The following is a 21,635-nucleotide window of genomic DNA, read 5'->3' on the forward strand; positions in this document are numbered from 1 at the left end:
GACTCTACCCTGTCTTCTGCAGATTAAAGTACATAAAAACTTAATTGCATCTTCTGATCTGACTAATGCTCTCCCTGTTCCAGTGCAGTATTTCAGGTAGCAGCCAGAAACATATGCTTTGAGAAACCACATAGGGAAGTCAGATAGAACAACTTGTGCAGGGACAACATTTTCTTTTGTTCTCCTATTATTTCAAGATTGGACAATAACCTGAAGCAGGAAGGCCTGTATTTATTTTCTTTGAGATGCTTTGTAATGCGACTAAGCACTTGCATTTCGTGAGTAAACAGCTTATCCTTTTCCGTGTTCCTCCAACCTTTTGGCTTCGCTAATAATGTCTGATAATGAGTTTCCCGGGTGAAAGAGGTGAAGGATTCCCTTTTAACCCAACTTTATGTGGCCATCTTTCTGTATCCCTTCAGACTTGGGTAAAAAGATAATGGAGTGTGGCTGGGTTTCCTTCCCCAAACCACTCATTAATTTGTGCATCACTAACACATCTGCAGTTGCCGCCCAGCACTGGAAAGCTGAAACATTTTCATTAGCATGAGGCAGAAGACTCACAGAGCAAAAAAAAAAAAAAGAGAGGTATCTACCCTGACAGCCAGAGTTCTTCTGCTTCTCCTTTCCTAGTTCAAGCCACTGGCTGAAGAGTGCTCAGATGTAGCTCCTGGGCCCTGTGTGCCCTGAGGAGGAAGGTGACTAAATCATTGCCATGAGATCTGTAAAGAAACTTGGGTACAACGGGGATGGGGGGGTGGGGGGGGGTGGGGGTGTGGATGTGTTCCTTCTCAAGTTGTTTGCCTGCTCTCCACATCAGTCAGACAGCCGTAAAACCTCTGTTGCTAAAATTACCTCCTTGTCTCCTCTTTGGGAGAGAGAGAGAACAGGTAGAAAAATCTGCCTATATGGGCCTATAGATCATAAACCTTAACTCATCATCAATGCTAACAGAGACGTTTGGGAAAGGCATCCCAGATAGTGCAAATCTACCCTGAGCTATTGAATTAAACCCTGAACTTCATTTTTTTTTCCTTTTGTAGTGTTCTAGTGTCCTCTTGATGAACAAATGTGTTCTTGCTTTTATTAATATCTTCCAAGCTAAAAGAAAAAGGCAAGAAAAATGCAAAGAACATGCCAAGTGGGAAGGTAAAGGTAGATGGGGAGAGTTAAGGATGTTGAGTTAGCTTAACTGTGCATTTTCCTTACATTCTTACTTTTTCTAGTAGCAATACTGACTTCAAATATCCAAGTATCATAAAATATTCTTCTGATGTTTGTTTCATTTCAAGGAGCAAAAATAGTTTAAGACTGGGGTTTGGTTTCTATAGAGAATGAGAACCTAGAGTCATAAATTTACCTTGAGTTTTTTGAAGGGAGATAGAGGGTATGGGGGCTTTGCTTGAGACTTTCTTCAGTTTTATTAAAAACATTTAGGATTTCTTACTAGTACAGTTAATGTCCTTGGTGATTTCCTTCAATAATATCTCTGCAGAGGGCAACAAACTAAACCCTGCCAGTTTTGTGAGGTATTGAAAATATGCTAGAATTGTGTATGTGAGTTCAAAGTCTGGCCAAGGTTTAGGAGCCTTGGTCAGCAACACCCCAAGATGGCTCACAATTCAATGTCCTCAGAGAAATCTGCTGTTATTTGCTGCTCAGTCACAACCGTTTTTGTTCAGAAACATCATCTCCTCTCTCAACTGGTAGCTCATACTGTGTCAGGGACTATAGAGTTAAACTACAGTGATGTTTTTGGTAACTAGCTGCCCATATTAATCACAGTATTATAATTCAGTAGTAGGGATTGCAGAAAGTTGGGGGGTTAGCCCAGAATGACTGTTTTCATTAAATCCATTATATATCATAAAAACAAAGTTTAGTTTTTCAGTTTTCCATTTTGCTCCCCCTATCTAAAAGTATCAGGGTTTTATACCTACATGCTACTGGGGTGTTCACTGTCACTAAACCAGCTCTCTGGAACTGTAAAGGGCCCCCGACAGGGAGCACAGGCAGTGAGTTAGTTCTTCACCAACGCAGAGATTTAAGTGTGCTTAAATGGACCTCTCTTGAGTTCAGTGAGGCTGAAAAGAGATCCAGAATTAAAAGTGTATGTACCTTTTTCACCGCATTGGCAGCATCCAGACCATTACGTGCATGGATTCAGTTATAAATTGAATCCACGATATAAATAAAAGCTACAGGTTTTTCCTTACTTTTTCCTGTAAATATAAGGATCTCCCTTCACTGCATTAGGAAGTCTTGGGAGAACTGTAATAGAACATTTGTAGAGGGGACCCTGTGGACTTCAATAGAAACATTGGCGTATTTTTAATGCAGTGTATCAAGTTAAAGTAAGCTTAACATCTCCTCTTCTAAACTCCTTTATCAGAGAAATTTTATTTCAATTCTGGACTGTAAGCTGGAGAAAGGCAGGGAAAAATTAAGCCATTGTAAATCCTGACCACTCTTTTAGTATTTACAGACATCTATGTAAGTTGCTGGCTTGAGCATTTCTCTGTCTGCTTGAGTTAGGAATCAGCAAAAGATCTGTGTTAATGGCATGCTTTTAGGAGCTACTGGAACTAATTTTATGTTATATAAGCTGAGATAGATACCATAAAGCTGAACTTCTGTGAAGGGTCTGAAATTATAGTGGTACTCATTTTCTCATCACCTGTGGATGCAGTGGCTTCTGACACCATCTATGCCCTGCATTTTTTCTCCATGGGTCACCACAGTTCACTGCTGATCTCTGGAACAAATGATGTGGAAAAGAAAGCAACTCACTCATTGGTGGCAGAATTTTTAGAAACTGAAATTTTAGTGCATTATATAGTTTCTAAACACTGGATGCTGTCTGTGGAAGACATGGGGTTGCTTCCTTGCATCCTAAATGCTGCACGTTCCCTGTAGCAGAGCTGCCTCACATCGTACCTACGCTGCTGGCTCCTTATCACAGTGCGGATGGAAGCAGCAGCAGTGGCTGGCAGCGCTGGTCCTAGTCTCAGCATGTGCTGCCTTTCTCCCTCATGCCTGCATGCATCTTCTCTCACACAGTGGTTGCTGTTTAGAATATCTTCTACTCAAATCTGAAATTGTGTTTTTCTAAGCCCAGAGCAGGAAATCCAAGTAGTGCTCCAATATTTGGACTAGTCATCTCCTCCATAATGTTTCTTATTTTTCCCTTTTCATTATACATTCTGGAGTCTCTACAAAGCTGAGTTATTTTCCTCCTCTGCATTGATGAGAAGGTGGATGTATTCCGTCTGCTCACCAGAGAAGCAAGATTTGGGGATTTTTTAAATTGTTATTTTATTTCTGTATCAGGGTAAGAGGACAGTTGGGCATTCCTAGGACTTTCTGTGGGATCTTTGTCCAGTCTCTTGTTAGGGCACTCTGGGCACCAGGTGCAGAACTGGGGGCTGATAATGGGGTCCATCAACAACCTCCAACATGGCAGATGATGAACCAGGGCCAGGGGCCATCCAGGGGGCTTCAACCAGGAGCAAAAGGGGATGAGACGGGGGACACAACTGGAGACAAGCTACAACATGCATTCCAAGGGTCCATCCAGGAAGCATGGCTGGAGACTGGCACTCCAGTGGTACCACGGGGGCAGGGACTGATGGCCCCAGGCTGAGCTGAAGTGGGGTCCTGGGCCATGGGCAGAGGTGTGGGGAGGCCCAAGATGGGGCTGGGCAGGGCCAGTAAGGCCTGTAAGTGCCCACAGGGCTCCTCTCCTATAACTCTGGGTAGCACTATGGCTGTAACCAGCAGCAGGACCCAGTGGTCACAGATCTGTCTTGTAAGTGCAAAATCTTGCATTTTATTCTTACTGCTGAACAGCATGCTGCTGCATGTTCATGAGCAGGTTTCTGTTTCTCCATCCATAAAAGCAGGACAACATGTCTCATTGTCAAGGTATAGGGCTTAGATTCTTACTGAAATTTTGCGTAATGAAAATGCTTTCATTACATTATGTAATGTCATTACCATTATTTGTTGCTGAAGGAATGTAAAACATCTTGAAGGAAATCTTGGTCCTATTGAGAGAGCAGAAAAATCTCCCTTGCTTTTCCTAGACAGAGATTTCAACTCTCATACCAACTGCATAAATCAACAAGGATCACTTTATGCTCTTGTCCTTGATTATGTGTCCTTGGAAGATGCCACATTGGCAAGTTTTTAGGCACATTAAATTTATGCATTAAAGCATTTTTCAAAATTCAACATTTGCATCGCTTTCAAAAGAAGAAAAACGTCATACACCCAACTGTGCACACATTTCTTCTCAGAGGAAGGGGTAAGCAAATAAATATATGATCTATTTCACTCGCACTGCTGACAGCACGGTTGAAAGGTGCTCAGAGATCATGAAGATCTCAAGAGAACAACGTGATAGAACAGAAAAGTAATGCACTAAAGAGCATTAGAGAGATTCCTACTGACCACAGCAGACTTCAGATCAGACAAACACAATCTGTGTCTTATAAGGAGACTTAAAGGCAATGCTGACAAACACATAATCTGAATCTGGACATATCCATATGGAGAGAGTGCCTAGGTCAATATTTTATGAGTCTTCATGACTATATCTGTACAAAAGATTAAACTTGTATGTCTTTAAAATAGCAACACTATATACATTTATAGTTTCTGGTTGCTTGGCTATTTTGAGTACTCCTCTTAAGTAACGTATTTATTGCTGGCATATGTCCTCTAACTTTCCACAAAGGAGTATAAAGCAAGAACTGGATTGCAATATAAAGTTATACGTAATGTTAAAAATTAGTAGGATTTGTAGAATGTGACTTTGAATCTTGACAGTCATCTGATCTGTCTTCAAAGCAAAGCCAATACCATCTATGGCTACATTTCCAACAAAAAGCTATTTAACTGTTCTATGAAAAAACGCAGCAATGAAGATATCTAAATCCTTATCTAACAATCTTTTCTGCTGTCCGATTGTTCTTATTGTTTAGCAATCTGCCTAACCTAAATTTCCTTTTGCTGTAATTTAAATCTGTAACTTTACTCATCTCCCAGCGGATCTGGAGAAAAGTCTATTGTTTCCTTCTTTTCCTTGCCTTTGGCACACAAAAGACTGAGAGCATCTCCCTCCACCTTCTCCTTACTAAGCAACCCCATTTTTTTCCCTGTCCGTCACACTTTCCAGATGTCTGATCACCCTCTGTTCTGTTGTGGGATCCTCCACAGGTATTTTCTCGGTAAGTTTTAGGACTTCGAACTGGACCGTTTCTGCAGAGGCCCTCTGGAGGGCAAGTGGGAGGATGACTTGTGCATCTAATACCCAGATTTCTGCAGTACTGCCCACCACCATGTAGCTACAAAGATGAGCTCATGAGGTGGCACTGAGTCACATTCAGTTTGTTCATTGCCATACCCGGACTCCTTTCTGAGAAATTGTTACCTACTCTGTTATTTCTCCTCTTGTTCTTCTGCAGTTTGTCACAATTGTGATGCTCTATGCTTGTTGGTACTGAACTGTGGTCTATTGTCTGAATTCTACCACAGCTGGGCAAAATCTTTTTAATCTTATCTCCTAAAGTGCTTACAGCTTGGCATTGTCTGCAAATTAAAGAAAGGTACAAGTCACAAGTGACTTGAAATACCAAAACTTTCAACGATACTGGAAAACCATGATCAATATATCTTCCATGCTGTCTGTGAATCCTTGACAACTGTTATTTCATTACAATTATCCATCTGGCTGTCCACTCACCTTCCTGCGCTTTCAACCAAACTAGGTTTTCCTAGCTCATTTATGAGAATCTCATAATGTCAAAGGGCTTCCTGAGATGCAAAGAGATGATATCTACTGCTTTTTCCCTGTCCACAAGGCCTCTTAGTCTGTCAGAGAAGGACAATAAGATGAATTCATTACAGTTAGTCCTTAACAAGCCCATGGGGATTGCTGGTTATGACCGTACAAATTTGAAGTGCTAGTGGGGAGACTTCTTGATTGTCTGTTCTTTATTTTATTCTTAAATCTCACAATCTAGCTAGAAAATCTTCACATGGTCTTCCTTCTTTGAAAAGGCATAGACCGTGCTTGCTCTTTCCCCATCTTGTGAACTTAATCTATTCTCAACAGTTTTTCAAAGATCATTGCTAACAGATCTGGTATCAGCTAAACTTGATGGAATCTGCCTATCAAAAAACGCTTATAGTAGCCTGTGTTCCTCACCTTTTTGTTGCTCTTACTAACTTGTGACCAGATTAGGATGACTTCAAAGCGAGAACCAAAGAAATAAAAATCCATCTTTCCCAGCATACTCTATTATTGGCTTTCTTTTCTCCTTTTTCCTGTTCATTTGTTATCTTCCTAGTTCTGTAGAATAATCTTTTAGCCTGGCTGTATTATTTCATGCTGAGCAATCTTCTTTTCTGCAATTAGCCCTCTTCACTTCAAAGTGATATGAGCATTTTGTTCAGATTTGTTTTAAAATATAGCTCTTGGCTACCTCTGCGTTCCTCTCATAGCTGATACTTGACAATCTGCTTCTACTGAATCACTTGATACTGTATTCTAGTGTTTAATTCCCGTATTGCATTTCATAGCCGAGGCCTCAGTGTATGTGAATGTCCCTCTGTGCCGTATGACACATATGAATGTGGGCATCAGACATTGGGCTCACATTGCCACCTATGCCCATCCCCTCAAGGCCTCCTGATTTAGCAGCTCATGTGAATCAGCTCATCACTCGCGGCCTCTTAAAATTCAGCCTTTTCCAACAAATCAGCTCTTCTTTGATCATCTAGCGATTTCACAGGGCCTGTCCCCAGTTCCAGCTCTGCCATAATAATAATCCTTGACTATCGCACTCATTTTTAATAATCTCAAAATTATTGTTTTTAATTGATTTTAGTTTTTGCAACAGAACAAATGGAAGGGGATGTGCTAACAAGATTTTTATACTCTGAAAGAGCAGTGCTAACTTTTCCGATGGTATGGGAGAGGGTCGGAACGAAAAGGGGTAATCTACGGGTTTTTTTTCCATTTTCCTACCGCCTCTTGGGGAAGAAATGGGTCCTGTTTACACACACCCAGAGAAACCAAGTGCAGTGTTAGGTAAACACTACAGTTGTACGGTTGGAAAACAGCCTCTGCCATAGTTGGCATGGACTGTGGCGGATATATGCTGCTCAGAGATTTTTCATGGATTGCTTTCACAGCCTGACCCTTTCCCCTTTTTCCTCTCTGTAGATTATCAATTCGGTGGTATTGCTGATTCTGCTGAGCGCCCTGACTGATCCTGACCAGTACCACCTGACCAGTGCTGAATTAGGCGGTGAATTTGAATTTATGGATGATGCCAGTAAGTACAAACTGCCTAAATACTAGTAATCATTGCTCCAGCATTTATGTAACTGTGCTATTATTTCAATAATTACTGTCCTTTAATTATTGCTTCACCTTGGTATATTACAAATGCATTATTATTGTGAAAGGTGTATTCATGGCACAGTTCAAACTGGTCACCTAGTGGTAACCTTATCTGCCACCTATTGGTAATCCATCTGCTCTGCTATGTCCTGGCTTGGCAGGGGCAGAGCCAACCCTAGGCGAGGAGATGTTATCCCTGACCATGACGCTGAAAGCCCTAGGGGATTTTGCAAGACACAGGGAGATAAGGAGTCTCTGCACCTCCCAGATCATGTCCCATAGTGCTTGCACATGCATAAGAACCCATACTGCTGTTTATGTAACTGGCTGAATGTGTTTGTTCATGTTGTACATATTTACACACCCCTCGTGCATGTGGCGCGAGTTGCACAAACCTGTTGTAATAGATGCAGGTATAAATATCAACTGTATATTCATCAGTGTATTAAGGATAACACAGGGCTGCTTCCTTCTCTCACCAAAGGGCAACATAGAAAATTTTCAGTACAGTTGGTTCAATGGAAGGGTGAGCCAGGCCATGTATGTCTCCTGCAAAAGCCTCCTGTCCTTGGCAAATGTTTCTTTCTTCCACAACTGTTTCAAATTCTTTGGTGATGTTTGGTTTGTTGATTTGCTTTAGCTGTTTAATTCGTATCTAAACAGTTTTCCCTCAATGCAACTTTGATAAAAGCACCTGTTTATTTTCGTTTCTGCTCACAAGATTGTTACATTCAACATTTCTCACAGTAATCTGAAACAAGGTCTCCTGCTAGTTACACTGGTGTCTTGCTGCTCAGAATCACACCCATCCATAGCAAAAGCCTCTAAGTCCTTTCCTCGTTCCTACTGAAGTCAATAAAAATATAAGTAGGAAAAGGAACAGCCCGACATGTGAGAAAAATAATTGCACCCATGCTGTGTCAGAGCTGTTGGGTATCAGTTAAGGGATGCTTATTTCCAGAAGGTCTTTAGTGCAGATATGCCTTGAGGGTCTACATTTAATTAATAATAAGGGGCAATTGCTACTTTATTGTGTCTTCATTGAAAAACCACCTACAACTTCCGACTAAAAATCTTCTTATATAACTGGATTTAAGAAAGTAAGGACCATAGTAGATACAGATGGGCTCCTGGCTGATTCTGACATATTAAAACTGACTGCCTTGTCCTAATTCTCAGAGATTAACCTTGGTAATGACTGTCTGTCAGTGTGGTTTTATATAGCCAACATCAGAGGCCTGCCAGTGCCCAGGGCTCTAAAATAGTAATTCTGTTTTGTAATGCAATAGCTGTCAGATCAAGTACATTAGGGATTTCCATCTACACTTGAAAATTGTATTTTCTGTTTTTTTTTTCTGTCGGGGCTTCTGAAGTGAACCCTGCAAGACTGTAAAAGGATGGCTTGTGGGCCAAGCGACCTCATTTCTATTCAGTAAAGGGAACGTTTCACAGGCAGTTAAGTTACGAATGAACATTTGAATTAATGTCTCCTTTTATTCTTTGACTCCCTTCAGTTTAATGCCTTACTGAGTAAAGGCAGCTGAATCAGGCTTTTATAGTTACTGGAAATAGCTGGCAGGAGATAATTTTTTTCCTTTTTTCTTTAAGTATGACTGTATTTGTTCAAATCTGAGGAAATGTTTTCTTATGAGATAAAACACCAGGCAAAATTCCATGTGCTCTTCTCTTGTCCTACTTTTATTTGACTTTCTTGAAGAAATGTTTTCCAGGTTAGCTGAATGTTCTGAAATTCTTAGATGTGAAACTATGTGTATGAGATACAGGAACATACATCAATTTTTATGCTAATGAAGGTCCCAAAGTTGTTATCTATACGGACTTGTGTTGGCAAATAATAATGACGGAAATACTAGTAGCCATTATTCCCATTACTACTTTTGGTGCTCCTATCAATAGCAAACGAACAAAACTAAAATGCAGACACAGAGTTTACATGTAAAATTGCCACTTCCTTTCCCTCCCTCCTCAAATATGCTCCATCATAAAAGATCTGAAAATATCAGCTGGAAATAAATGTATCCGCTGAGTCACAGTAGCAGAATCATGGCTAACCTGAAGTTAGTGACTGATTTTTCTTGTCTTTCAAGAAATGAGGATTCCCCCAGTATTTGTATTCGTATTCATATTTATTTCTGGCTGTGCTCAGGACTGGTGTATGGAGAATATTCAATTTTCTGTTCCAGCAGCGGGAAAAATTCCTGCCACATGCAGAGCCAGAGCCAGTCTAGTGCAAACTGCTTTAAAATGCCAGTGCAGCATCAATTCTTCTGCGAAAAGCTGCTCAGCCTTAATTTCAGGATTTAGCATGGTTCCCAGAGACTCCAAAATGCCTGTTTGATTAAGCAGAGAAAGGATTTACCTCAGCACTTAGAAAAAGCTGTAGGTTGTAGCTTTTCCTTTCTATTCTAGAAAAGGAAACAAGGGGGAAAAGAAGTCTGCCAAGACTTGCCATGTGGCAGATGGAGGTACTGGAAGACACCAGTGTGTGTGGTTTGGCTGGCTCCCTGAGATGTACATCTGGGAGCTGGGGAAAATGCTGGGCTTCCTCCTGTGCTGGATATTCAGCTGAGCCCATTAAGTCTCATCTTTCTTTTTATTATTTCCTTAGGGCCTGAGGGAGTTTATGAACTAGAAGCTGGACTAGGAAAAATTAGAAACGTGTGAGCTGCCCAATGTAATACTGCTGCTGTTAAAAGACTACTAATCTCTGGGCAAGGGGTGGAAAATCCCTATAAATCATTTTGACTTCCCAGAGGGTTTTACCTGAGCCTCCTGCTCAGCCTCTTCAGATACACAGACCATGATCCTGACATGTCAACAGCCCAAACAAGCAGCAAGTGTTGCCTGGGTTTATTTACTGCCTTCACAGTGTCACAGATGTGTGTGATATTTTACCAGCTGTATGACAACAAGGACTGAAATCCTATGTGTGCCCTATAGAAACTGAGGGGAACTTTTGACACCAATGTCAACAACTCGGGCTCAAATCCATCTGTGTCCCTGCTCTGGGACGGGCAGACAAGACAAGCAGAGTTCTCTGGGCAGGGCAGAATAAGTGATGGTCTCTGCTGAACGTGACATGCATCCAGGGCTTAAAGAGATTAATTCAAATAGAAAAATTTTAATAGAAAAACCTACAGACAGCAAGCTTGGAATTCTGTTGGGGAGCTAAATGGAAGTAGTAGCGTAAGTACCCTTCCTGCCCAAATCCATCAACACTACACATGTAGCATAAGCCCCATGTCACAGGGAGGGGGAAAAAACTAGTTCCCTGCTCCAGCATAACACATTCAGGGCTGCATCTTCCCCTCTAGCGTTATCCTCTGGAGCAAATGAGCTGGGCTTAAAGGTGCAGGAAACTCTTTCCTTCTCATTGGCTTTCTTCCTTTGCCAGAGAGAAAATGCCACTGCCACACGGAGGTGACCCAGGAGGCTGGCATGGCAGCAGCGGCACCGAACTTGCACAAGCAGCTTGGAGGAGAGAGTGAGGCAGTAATCCTTAGCTAGCAGTAAGGAGGCCAGGCTGCTGGATAAATAAGGCTAGGAGGGTGCATGAGCAGACCTGCCTGAGGATTGCAGGCTGCTGATCAGTAGCTTTCTAGCCCTTGTTGTCGGAGCTGTGAGCCAGTAATTAACTCCAGGGCTGGGGCAGGTGATGAGCTGGAGGATTTGAGGTCTCCATCACTCCACACAGGTCCTGGCTCAGGAAGTGGCCGCACTGGCTGCTCCTCCCTGACCCCACAGCACTCTCCACCAGCCTTCTCTGCAAGAGGAGGGGAAGGCAAGGAAATGCTTGTGAGGTGAGTTCAAGGGAGCTCCAGCTGCAGAGCTTGCCGTGCACACAAGCACCCCACAGCAGAAGCTCTGCCCAGCCCCAGCAGCATCTTCTCCCTAATTCAGCAGGAAGGTAGGATCTCACTGCAAAGTGTAAGAGGAAAAAACCCCAACTGATTTCTTTAAATCCACTAGAAGAGCCATCTAGGACAACAGGCTGTATAACCACTGTAGGCATCCAAGTACAGACCTTCTACCCATGAATGCCACGGCAAGTACAGCATGGCTGGAAAAAAATTCACACACCCCTGTTAGCTTCTCATTTAATGTGCTACATATCTAGTTTCATTCTGATTAATTGAAGCAGACACAGCTCAAAAAACCCAATGAAGCCTTAAATGAGAAAGAACCATCTTCAGCCAACTAGGACTTGGCACAGCGGAGCTCAGCTAGAGAGACACTGGAGACAGAGAGATTGAGTGTGTCAGACCAGAGCTTCAATGTCAAGTTTAATGCCGTTTGTTAGGCCTTGGCTCTGAACCAGTACTGCCGCAGCCACAAGCAAAGCAAGGCCTGTGACTGCTGCATCTGCTGCAAATGACAGTGACAGCAGCTTCCCCTTGGGTACAGTGAGTAGGTAACTGGGATTAAGAACGGACAGAGCAAATACATGAGCAGTGCCTTCAAACTGATGGTTAAAATGAAAATATTGATCCAAGAGCCTCTTTTACAAGAGGTTCAACTGAGGTTAGTGGCTACAGACAGCCATCTCCACTACTCTCCTTTTGTTCCATTACCTCGATTGTACCTGGTCCATTCAAGATCATTTTGATTTCACAGGATGTATGTGAGCAGCCAGTAAATGACCACACAGTTAAGAGTGCCTGAAGAGACTGCAGTACCTTTTATTAGTACAGGTTTATTTTGTGGGTGCTTCTTCCTCTTGAGGGCAGAGTTCAGATCACCTCTAATAAGCACCACACAGGCTTACAGCTCCTATAAACCTGGAGACTGATCACAGCACTGCAGCTCAGACACCTGCAGTGAACGTCCAGATTCTCTACACAGTCAAAGAGGAGAAGGAGGTACCTTCTGCTCTGGGATGAATCTTCTTTGGGATGAAGAGCAGTCTGAGATGCACTGAAATGTCATCCCCTCCTGAATTGTGAGCAGGAAGCCCAGCTGCCTCCCCATGGCATTTCTAAGTGCTCATAAGCTGAGCTGCATAAAGCCACTGGGTAGGAACCAGTGGGTGCAGGGGTGCAGCTAACCTCAGCACTGGCTGCTGGTGCCTCTTCTGGGTGAGACATGCTTATTTTGACAGTAAGAAAAAGATGCCAGTGTTTGCACTGTGAGTAAGGACATCTGGACTCCAGGACTTCATCAGACTACAGCAGTTTAAATGTGCTCCTCCAAGTGCCTAGGAAAGGGGCCCTATCCATTAAATCAGCCTTTGGGGACAAGAGAGAGAGAGAGTAAGAGTCCTGAAACCAAGGACAAGAGCAGTGTCCTGGAAAAGGGGAGACCTTAATCTTGCTGTTGGTAGGCACGATATCCAAGGAGCCTGCAGCCCAGTGTATGTAATCACCCTCTGGAGATGCCCTCACCAGCCAGCAACAGTCTCCTCTTGCTCATTTTTTCTGCTAGCTTCACAAGTCTCAGGTTCGTCTCTGCATCAAGGGCCAGCAGAAATCTGGATTAGTGCTGGCAGGAGCTTTGCACTAGTGCAAGCTTTGTGTTCCTTCAGGCAGAGGAGGATCAAGGACTGGGTCCTTTGTCTTCTACATGGTTGATTGTACTGGTAGGCTGGAAAAAATGACAAATGAGAGTGTCTGTCCTTCCTTTTCAGCCATTACTCAGGTGAACCTGCACTGCTGCCTGCTGGTGGTAGGTGAGACTTGTCCGCAGCTACCAGATCAGGACCTTCCAGGGACTTTGATGAAGGCTTCAGGGCGTCTACCCAGAACCTCATTTTGATGCAGCCAGCGAGATTGAGGGACTGTCCCATGCTTTGGGATGCTCCTCATCATGTGCTGAGTTAAATGTTGTTGCAAATCTGTGATCAAACAGAGGCATCTTCAAACTTTGAATGCCTCCAAAATCAGGCAGTGATGGGTAGTGAATGGCCTGAACACTGTCATGTATTTCTGAGTCTCAGGTCCACCAAACGTCTCACCGAGGCAGGCAGTTTAAATGCACCTGGTGACAGCAGTGTGAACAGCAGGCACCTCAGAGATAACGACAGGTGTGGGACTCTAAAGTCATGTCCTCTCTCCTATTTGTGCACTGGCTTAGTCTTTAAAAAGTACTCGCAATACTCAGTTGCACTTCCAAACTCACTATAAGGTTGGGTTCAGAAATACGCTTCTGGTATCCTGACTATGACCTGTAATGATTTCAAGGGAGCTGTAATCGAAAAGACCAAATGTATGTAATTTTTCCCCCAGGATCTTCTTCCAGCTGTTCTTGGCTTAGGAATGCCTTAAATCTAATGAAAAATTAATTGAAAGCTGAGCAGAAACAGCAGAAAAAGATAGGAGTCCTGTAATTACTCCAATCAAGACCTCAAAGAATATTTTTCTTCTTGTACTACTTCATCTTTCCTGACAGTTACACATCTTCATTAATAAACTGTATATCTCTGTAGTATTCTTGGTTGATATGAAAATTTCCAAGATGTTATTTCTGCTCTAATATGCTTCTACCTGCCAGTTTTGCTTTTAAAAATTCATTTCTCCTCTTCCAGAGTTTTCAGAGATATATGGTATACATCATACAATCACATCACATACAATGGTATACATCAGCTATTAGTGCAAAAACTATCTGTAGCACAGAAAAGCAGACGCTTTCTGACAGCAGATGTCATCATCAATGGCAAAATAGTCTTCTTGTCAAGACTGCTCCTGATTTTTGAAAATCCTTAGAAAAATTAAACCATTCGTGGCATCTCCACAGCCTCATAGAGGCTGCAGAGGCTTGCACAGTGTAATCACTGTCTGCACTTGTCATATTTAGGAGGTTTCTCACAAGAGGCAGAGAATTCCTTCAGCAATGGCTGAATGATGCACCTGACCCCATCTCCATGCACTTCCCACCCCGCCCTTTGGGATGCTCTGCACGACTTGGATGGCAAAATAACTGAACCAAGCTCTGAATTTATCTGCAATCATTTTGATTTGTTTCTCTTCCAGATATGTGCATTGCCACAGCAATTTCTCTTCTTATGATTCTGATCTGTGCAATGGCTACGTATGGAGCGTATAAGGTAATTCATTGTTTGGTCAAGACATGAATCAAGCGAACTATACAGTTCTGTAGAAACAAAATTAAGAAAATTGCTTTCTAAAATTTCTTGTTTAGTTGTTTAGCTGAAAACTGAGAGAAAAAAGAAGTCAAAGAAGCAGCAGAACAGCTTGCTCAGATCAGTGGTATCCCAGAGCCCCGCACTGCAGGCAGGAAGACTGCCCAGTTGTGTTGACTGCCTGCAGTTTCAAATATGAGTAAGCTTTGGGCAAACTGTTAGTTCAGAGGACTGAATCTTGTGCCTACCAAAGTTACGGGAATTTTTTCCCATTCACCTCTCAAGCCTGTGTTTTATCCCAATATTAATCCTATTAAGTAGGGGGGAAAAGTATCATGTGGTTTCTAAATGTCCTGGTATAATGAGTTGTGGGACTTACACCACACATATTACTGCAGTTCAGCAGCCTAACTGGCTTGGCCAACCCTTTTGGCTGAATGTCATATTTCTTTTAGCTGATTTAACACTGTATTGTGTCAAATATTCCTTAGATTTTAGTGCAGAAAGACGCATATCCTTCTATTTTAGCTTGTGGCTGATGAGTATTTATTTTATTTCCTTTTTAGCAACATGCGGCTTGGATCATCCCTTTCTTCTGCTACCAGATCTTTGACTTTGCTCTCAACACATTGGTTGCCATCAGTGTACTTGTCTACCCCAGCACAATTCAAGACTACCTCCGCCAGCTGGTAAATCACTTGTTCACAAGCCTTTGGGGGCTTTGGGGGAAAAAGCTATGCAAGGTGCTCTGTTTCTCCTCTTATTTCTATCCAACAGTTTCCCGTTGACTTCCTAAGGAGTCCTTGAAAAGTCCTCTCAGTCCTTGATAGTCTGTATTCAACATCCTTGGAAGGTTACATGACTTACATTACCATGTTTATGCAGAGCTCTGGAGTTTTGCAATGTTGTGGAAGCTCTCAACAGCACTTCATTTAGAATGAGACTCATATTGCAAGACATAGATAATAAGCAATTGCTTTTGGATTCAGTTATTGTGTTCATATCCAGTGGCTTATTTTTGGTGCTATTTCAAGGATGTTTTGTTGTTCCTTTTAATTTATTTGGTGGTTTTAACACAGATTTCATTAAGCAGGAGTTTGATTCAATGTAGGTTTGTTTTTGCCGGAAAATATTTTTGGATTCTGTCTTAGGGACAACTAGAGGCTCCCTTCCTGCCATGGTCTACTTTGGCCAAACATCCACAGCCAGTATTGTGTGAGCTTAGAAGATACTATTGCAACCACCTGAAGTAAAGACAAGAGCCCACCAGCCTTTATCTCATCACTGGACCGCGTGCCATGTCTGGTAGGGTTCAGGTGGAGTTGCAGAGATCTGGAGAAACCAATGCTGCAGTTGTCTCTGAAAATCTGCCTTGAGAACCTGAATACAGATTAGCTTGGCTATGAACTTTGTCATGTGGATGGAAAACTAGCTAGGGCAGTATAAATAACAGGTAATGAGAAACAGCAGGCAGATAAGTAGCCACACAAATCTGCAGGAAGAGGCAATGTGTCAAGTCAGCAGGAGCTGGGATGCATCAGGGGCCTGTTATCCTTCACCTTATTTAACACCCGCCTGCATTCACAGCTGATGGTACACTGGAAAAGAATCATAGGAATAATTCAAAAGGTTCTCAAGAGATACGAGTGGAAAAGAGTAAATCATGGCCATAGGTTGGCAAGTGCTTGAAGCTGGCACCACTGCTGGCTGTAGCCCCCCTGCCCATCCTTTGCCTGCAGTTCCTTGCTTTTGTATCAGTGCCAGCCCTGCTGTTGTGGCAGCACCAGGGTCTGTGTGGCTGCAGGAACTCCCCCACTTCCCAGAGTGTGAGTCGTAACTGGGCTTTACTCAGTCTTAGTCACTGCAAGGACGTGACGGGCACAGGAGCAGGCTGGGAGACGCGCACCAAAAAGCCCCTGCTCTTCTGCTGAAAACCTGGTGCCACATCTGGAGCCAGCTCACTAGAAGGGCAAAGAGCAGCTGATTCTCTCAAAATGTCTCCTAAAACATCACTGTTGTTCCTGCAGATAAAAAAATAATAGGCCCTTCCATAGCAGAAATACAAGGAGCATGCCTTGGAAGGTATTGGGAATGGTGCAGCAGAGCACTTTATGAGCTGCGTTGCTGCTCTGGAGTGTTAAAACCTCTGGTTGCACATGTCTTTGTCTTGCTGTTGTAAATCATTTTCCGGCCTGGTAATGAAATGCCGCAAGACTTCAGGAGTGCTAAACTGTCAGTGCTCAAAAGGGCAAGGGGGATTTCCAGGATAATTATGGGCTGATTAGCCTGACATTGCTACCAAGCAGAATAATAACAGAAGGGCTGAGAGGAGAGTCAATTGATGAAGGATTAGACCAGAGGAATATGATTAATGACTGCCAGCATGCTTTCACGGAAAATCAGTCCTGCAGGCAAACTCATTATCTTTCACTGACAAGATTACTGGCTTCGTCAATAAAGATGGGCAGGGGCATAATAGACTTTCGTGAGACGTTTGACTTCGCAGCATGATGCTCAGAGCAACAATAAAGCACCAGATCGATAAAGGGTGTATCAAATGGATTAGGAGAGGTTAGCTGGCAGACTGCAGAGGGTCATGGTCAAGCCAACCATCTGCCAAAGAGTTTCTATTTTGGGTACAGGAAGGACTCCAGGAATCGGCAGTAGATTTCCTCTCTTCCTGACTTCCATTAATAACCTTGGTACCCAAGAGGCTGTTCACAAAGGCTAACGTCAGCCTTGAGAGAGCTTCCCCAGGCTCACTGTCTAGAGGGATCATGTCCTCTAGCGGGAGGTTGCAAGCAGGAGCCTAATCTAGCTGCCCTGCGTCATCCTTTGAAGAACTCTATCCCTGCATTGCCCAAAGTGAGCACATCTCTGCATTTCCCAGAGGCAGTACTTGTGACTTTTCCCAGCAAAATCACTTCTGATAAAACCCATGGCTGACACAGAGATTAATGAAGAAACAAATAACACGAAGGATGGAGCCATTAATCAGAGTGAGCTAGACTGACCAAGAACCTGAGTTCAGTCATTAATGTGTGCTACATTGCTAAATGCAAAAAAATGAAAAAACATGAGGAATACAGATGAGCACACAGTATGGCAACTGTACCTGGGATGCAGTGACCCTGTAAGCAGTCTAGGGAACAAAGTGCCAAAGCAAGAGTCCCCAGGGGTTTTTTCCTCTTTGTAAAAACTGCTTATGGGATTTGTAGACAGAAAAAACCAGCAATGAGTAGCAATGGAGAGGAGACTTCCCTCCTCAGTTGGTGGCATAAGTTTGAGCTGTCTATTTATGGTGTCTGGTTGTAATGCTTAAAATTCATTAAATAAAATTAAACTAAAATTAAAATGCTTAAATGTCAGAGAACATGCAGAAAAGTTCCTCCAAAAACTCTGTAAAAGCTGGATACATTGTAGCATGATGACAGACAATCAGCTTTTCCTGCTTCCTTTACAGAGAAAGAGACCAAGAGGTGATGCCATTAGGGTTTTCATATGCAGAATAATGAGGTATTAAAAGGCTGTTTAAATTAGATGAGAGGCATAATGATAATGAGTAGCTAAAAACTAGTCCAAGTCAAGTTCATTTAGAAACAAGGAGTCATTTCTATCTTATCATTCACATTGGAGATTAGTGATTGGCAAAAACCAAGGTCTGTGATAAGTTTTGTACGGTTGATGTCACCTGTTCAACAAGGTTTTGAAGCTGTTCTGCATCTGCTTTGAAGCTGCTTATGCCTCCTGTGTCTTAACTGTGGTCCCAAGCACAAGTGGCTCAGCAGGAATCCCTCGTACCCTTTTGTGGAAGGGCCACATCAGTTGGCAAAAGGTTGTTGCATTCAGTTCAGAGAAAATACACTGTCTGAGGTGGCAAAAGCAAGTGGGAGAGGTGAAGATCACATTCCCTGGTATCAGATAATCAGACACACAATGAGATAAAACTAAACCCAAGCTTTTAAATTTTTTAGCAAAAATGCCATCCATGCAGTGCTAGCACTCAAATATTGTTAAACAGGCTTTGTACCCATGGACTTGGTTCCTTACCTTGTAATAACACTCATGGTAGATGGGTTTGTCATCTCAGACACCATGTTTAGAACAAGACTGCAGTTAGTACCCTTGTCTGCATAGGTGGGACCTGAGTCCTGACAGTTGGGTAGGATCCCTCCTGATGATTTATAAATAAGCTCTAGAGTCATCTTGCCCTCACCCCCTTTGCAGAGGTCTGCCAAGGTAGGCAGAAAGGAAGGGTTCTGTTTCTTCCTGGCATTCTTACAGTTTTTATTCCTCTAAAAGTGCTTTGAATTTGGGGAATGATATTTCAGGGAGCACAGCTCCATAAGGGAAATGAAAAATCCCAATCGTTCTTCAAATCCATTATGAATATCTGGAACAATGTATGCATTAGGTAATGGAATATATTTGGCAGTCTCAGAAAAACATTTTTTTTCTTGCTCTAAGGTGAAACCCCTGTATTTTTAACCATTTCTACTTCCCTATGCTAGTGTCTGGGATTATGTTATCTTTTCACTTTGGTGCACATCTGCCAGATTTCAGTTCATCAGTGATGAGTTGCAAGCTACTGTGAAACCCTCCATGTACTTTTAACAAGATGATAAATGAATACCTATCAATAGGCTAGGCAGAGCTGTAGCTGAAAATGTTGCATTTCTAAAATACAGAACATTGTGTTCACAGGGCATTTGCTAGTGTCAGCCTATACTGGCTGCTTCTTTCAGAGGCCCAAGAGTCTTTGGAAAATTTTGTTGCCCTTTAATAGCCAATGGCACACAGATGTACCACTTAATTCCCATAAATTGCAGGAGCATCTCAGCATGAAGGGTCATGTAAAATAAGTAGATGTTACAAATCTAGCATTTGAAATGTTGTATGGTGATCACATGTGATAAAACTTTCTAAGGGTTATGTTGGACATCTTGGTCATTATCACTGTCACTACAAAACCAAAAACCTTCACACACCATAAATCCACCATGTGTAAAATAAAAATAATTTTGATTCTTGGAGCAGTAGTGGTCTAAAATAGTTTGACCTAAAGCACATTTCTTTTCTTTAACTCCACTAAATCTTTGATATATGGGCTTTCTAAAGCCTTCAAATTAAACACTTCATCTTCTGTCATCTGATAACAGTATATGAAATGAACTGAAGCAGAGGTGCAGAACAGGCTAGTCTGCAACTGAGCTATGCAAACTTGTTTTTTATTAAAGTACATGACTATTTCAGTTCATCTAAAGAAAATTTGAAAGTATGTAAAACAGCTTTACTATCGGACTACCCGCAATGCTGCTGTCTAACAATTCAGGTGGTATCAGTCATTATTTTAAATCCTAGGGAAACATCTAGAGAATGTAAAAGAGATTAAACCTAAAGAAATTTTTCCTATAAACTAAAGCTTAGAAAAGGAATATCTTTCTGACATTTTTAATGCGGTTTTATAATTCCAAAGAATTATAGCAGAGCTTTAAAAATTCTACACATTACTTTTTCTTTCAATTTTGTGAGATTCTGATACTTGGAGGATTGTAACGGTTGAATGAGAAACCACACCATCTTTTAAAGTGGATTTTTTTGTGTTGCAAGGGGAAGGAAAACATGAAAGGTTATGCAAGCAGGCTGAGGGAATGAGAAAGGGCTTCAGCCTTGGGCTTTTTATTCTTCATGTGCATTTGTACAATATTGATGCAGTAGAAATATACTCTCCATGCAAATTTTAGATTATTTTTAAGTGTCTAATAGAGCTTTGCTATGTATAAGCAGTAATATTTTTTAAATTGAAAGTTTACCACGTATTTTATTATGCATGCACCCTCTCCATGTCCTTGACAAGGTTATAAATGGCACTTTAATTATGACTTTAGCATGCCAGTGCCACACCACTACAACTACCTCTTGTTTGTATAGAAAATTTCATCATGTCCTGCTGCAAAATCACTCCTGTATTTCCAGTGATGAGCTTGATTTTTCCCACCCAGATGTATTTCAGCCTCAGCTTCATCAGACCTTGCACAACATTTGACACTGAGCTGCAGCAATAAGCCCAGTGCCCAGGGCCTTACCAGCAGTAGGATTTCAGCTACTGGTCTCCGCACAGCAAAGAAAACCCCTAGCGCAGGAGCAAAATTTCTTTTCCCACCTCATACATCTACATTAGTGTTTAAGATTGTTACTGCAGTCGGAGGGTAGTGGGTCTTTGATTCATCTGAACCACTGTTGGTACCCCTTTTCCATGGGAGTGAATGATATTTTGGGAGTGGCTGCTGCTGTGGGAGGATCCCAAGGGCCTCCTGATAGCACTGGCTCCATGATGGTGTCTGCACCAAGTGAGCCTGTAACCAGCTGAGATGCTTCCCACCATCTTTCCTGCTTCTTTGCCAAAAGCTGCAGGTTTTATAAATTGCTTTACCTACTGCACTGAAGAGACTTGTAGTTGTGAGTGAAGATTAGACTGCTCTCAGGCCAGCCTAGGCAAGCCAGCATTAAACGTCTTCTGGTCGGCAGGTGCCACCAGCCTGATTAGCAAACAAACGGAGTTTCTTCCATGCTGACCCCATACCCCTGGGCTATTCATTGAAGTCCTGAAAGCTTTCTCTCCCACACAGCAAGCAGGGAAGCTCCAGGAGGGGCCAGCTTCAGTTTTCACAGCCCACAGCAAGATCTCCCGGTGCTTGTGGGTGGGGGTGACCACCACATGGGTGCAGCACCTGCCACCTCGCTGGGGCTTGCTTACACCTCACATCTCTTCAGGACAGAGACACAGAAAGCTGAGCCTGAAGAGGATAAACCACAGCATTTGCTCCTCATGTGCTCTCCTGGCTTGCTGCTTGTGGTGCTGAATTGCTTTCACCTGAAACACTGCTGATGTAACGGAGGGCCAGGGGCTGCTTAGCAGCACGTGCTGGCCCCAGACTAGGCTGGGGCTTATGGCTCCAGCAGACGTTCCTGCTATTCAAGGTAGCGGGAACTTTCTTGGTAATTTTCTTGCCATCCTCTTGCCGTCGTACAAATCCCAGTTGAGCTGATGTCTGGAAACAGTGCATTAGGTTATGGCTATGACCACAGCATGCAGTCATCCAGTCTTAGACCAATGACTGGTTC

At 42.6% G+C, this 21,635-nt stretch overlaps 1 protein-coding gene across 1 annotated transcript in view; it reads left to right on the plus strand.

Annotated features, from left to right (window-relative positions):
• The window catches only part of LAPTM4B (lysosomal protein transmembrane 4 beta), a 58,779-nt gene that overhangs the window by 9,126 nt on the left and 28,018 nt on the right, over positions 1–21,635 (plus strand). Inside the window, exons 2-4 of the mRNA XM_086465695.1 lie at positions 7,232–7,343; positions 14,401–14,474; positions 15,077–15,199. Of these exons, the coding sequence (XP_086321821.1) occupies positions 7,232–7,343; positions 14,401–14,474; positions 15,077–15,199 (309 nt within the window). The remainder of the gene's footprint in view (positions 1–7,231; positions 7,344–14,400; positions 14,475–15,076; positions 15,200–21,635) is intronic.

This window comes from Leptosomus discolor, chromosome 5, assembly GCF_034619465.1.
Source record: "Leptosomus discolor isolate bLepDis1 chromosome 5, bLepDis1.hap2, whole genome shotgun sequence".
In the NCBI taxonomy this organism is placed as follows: domain Eukaryota; kingdom Metazoa; phylum Chordata; class Aves; order Leptosomiformes; family Leptosomidae; genus Leptosomus; species Leptosomus discolor.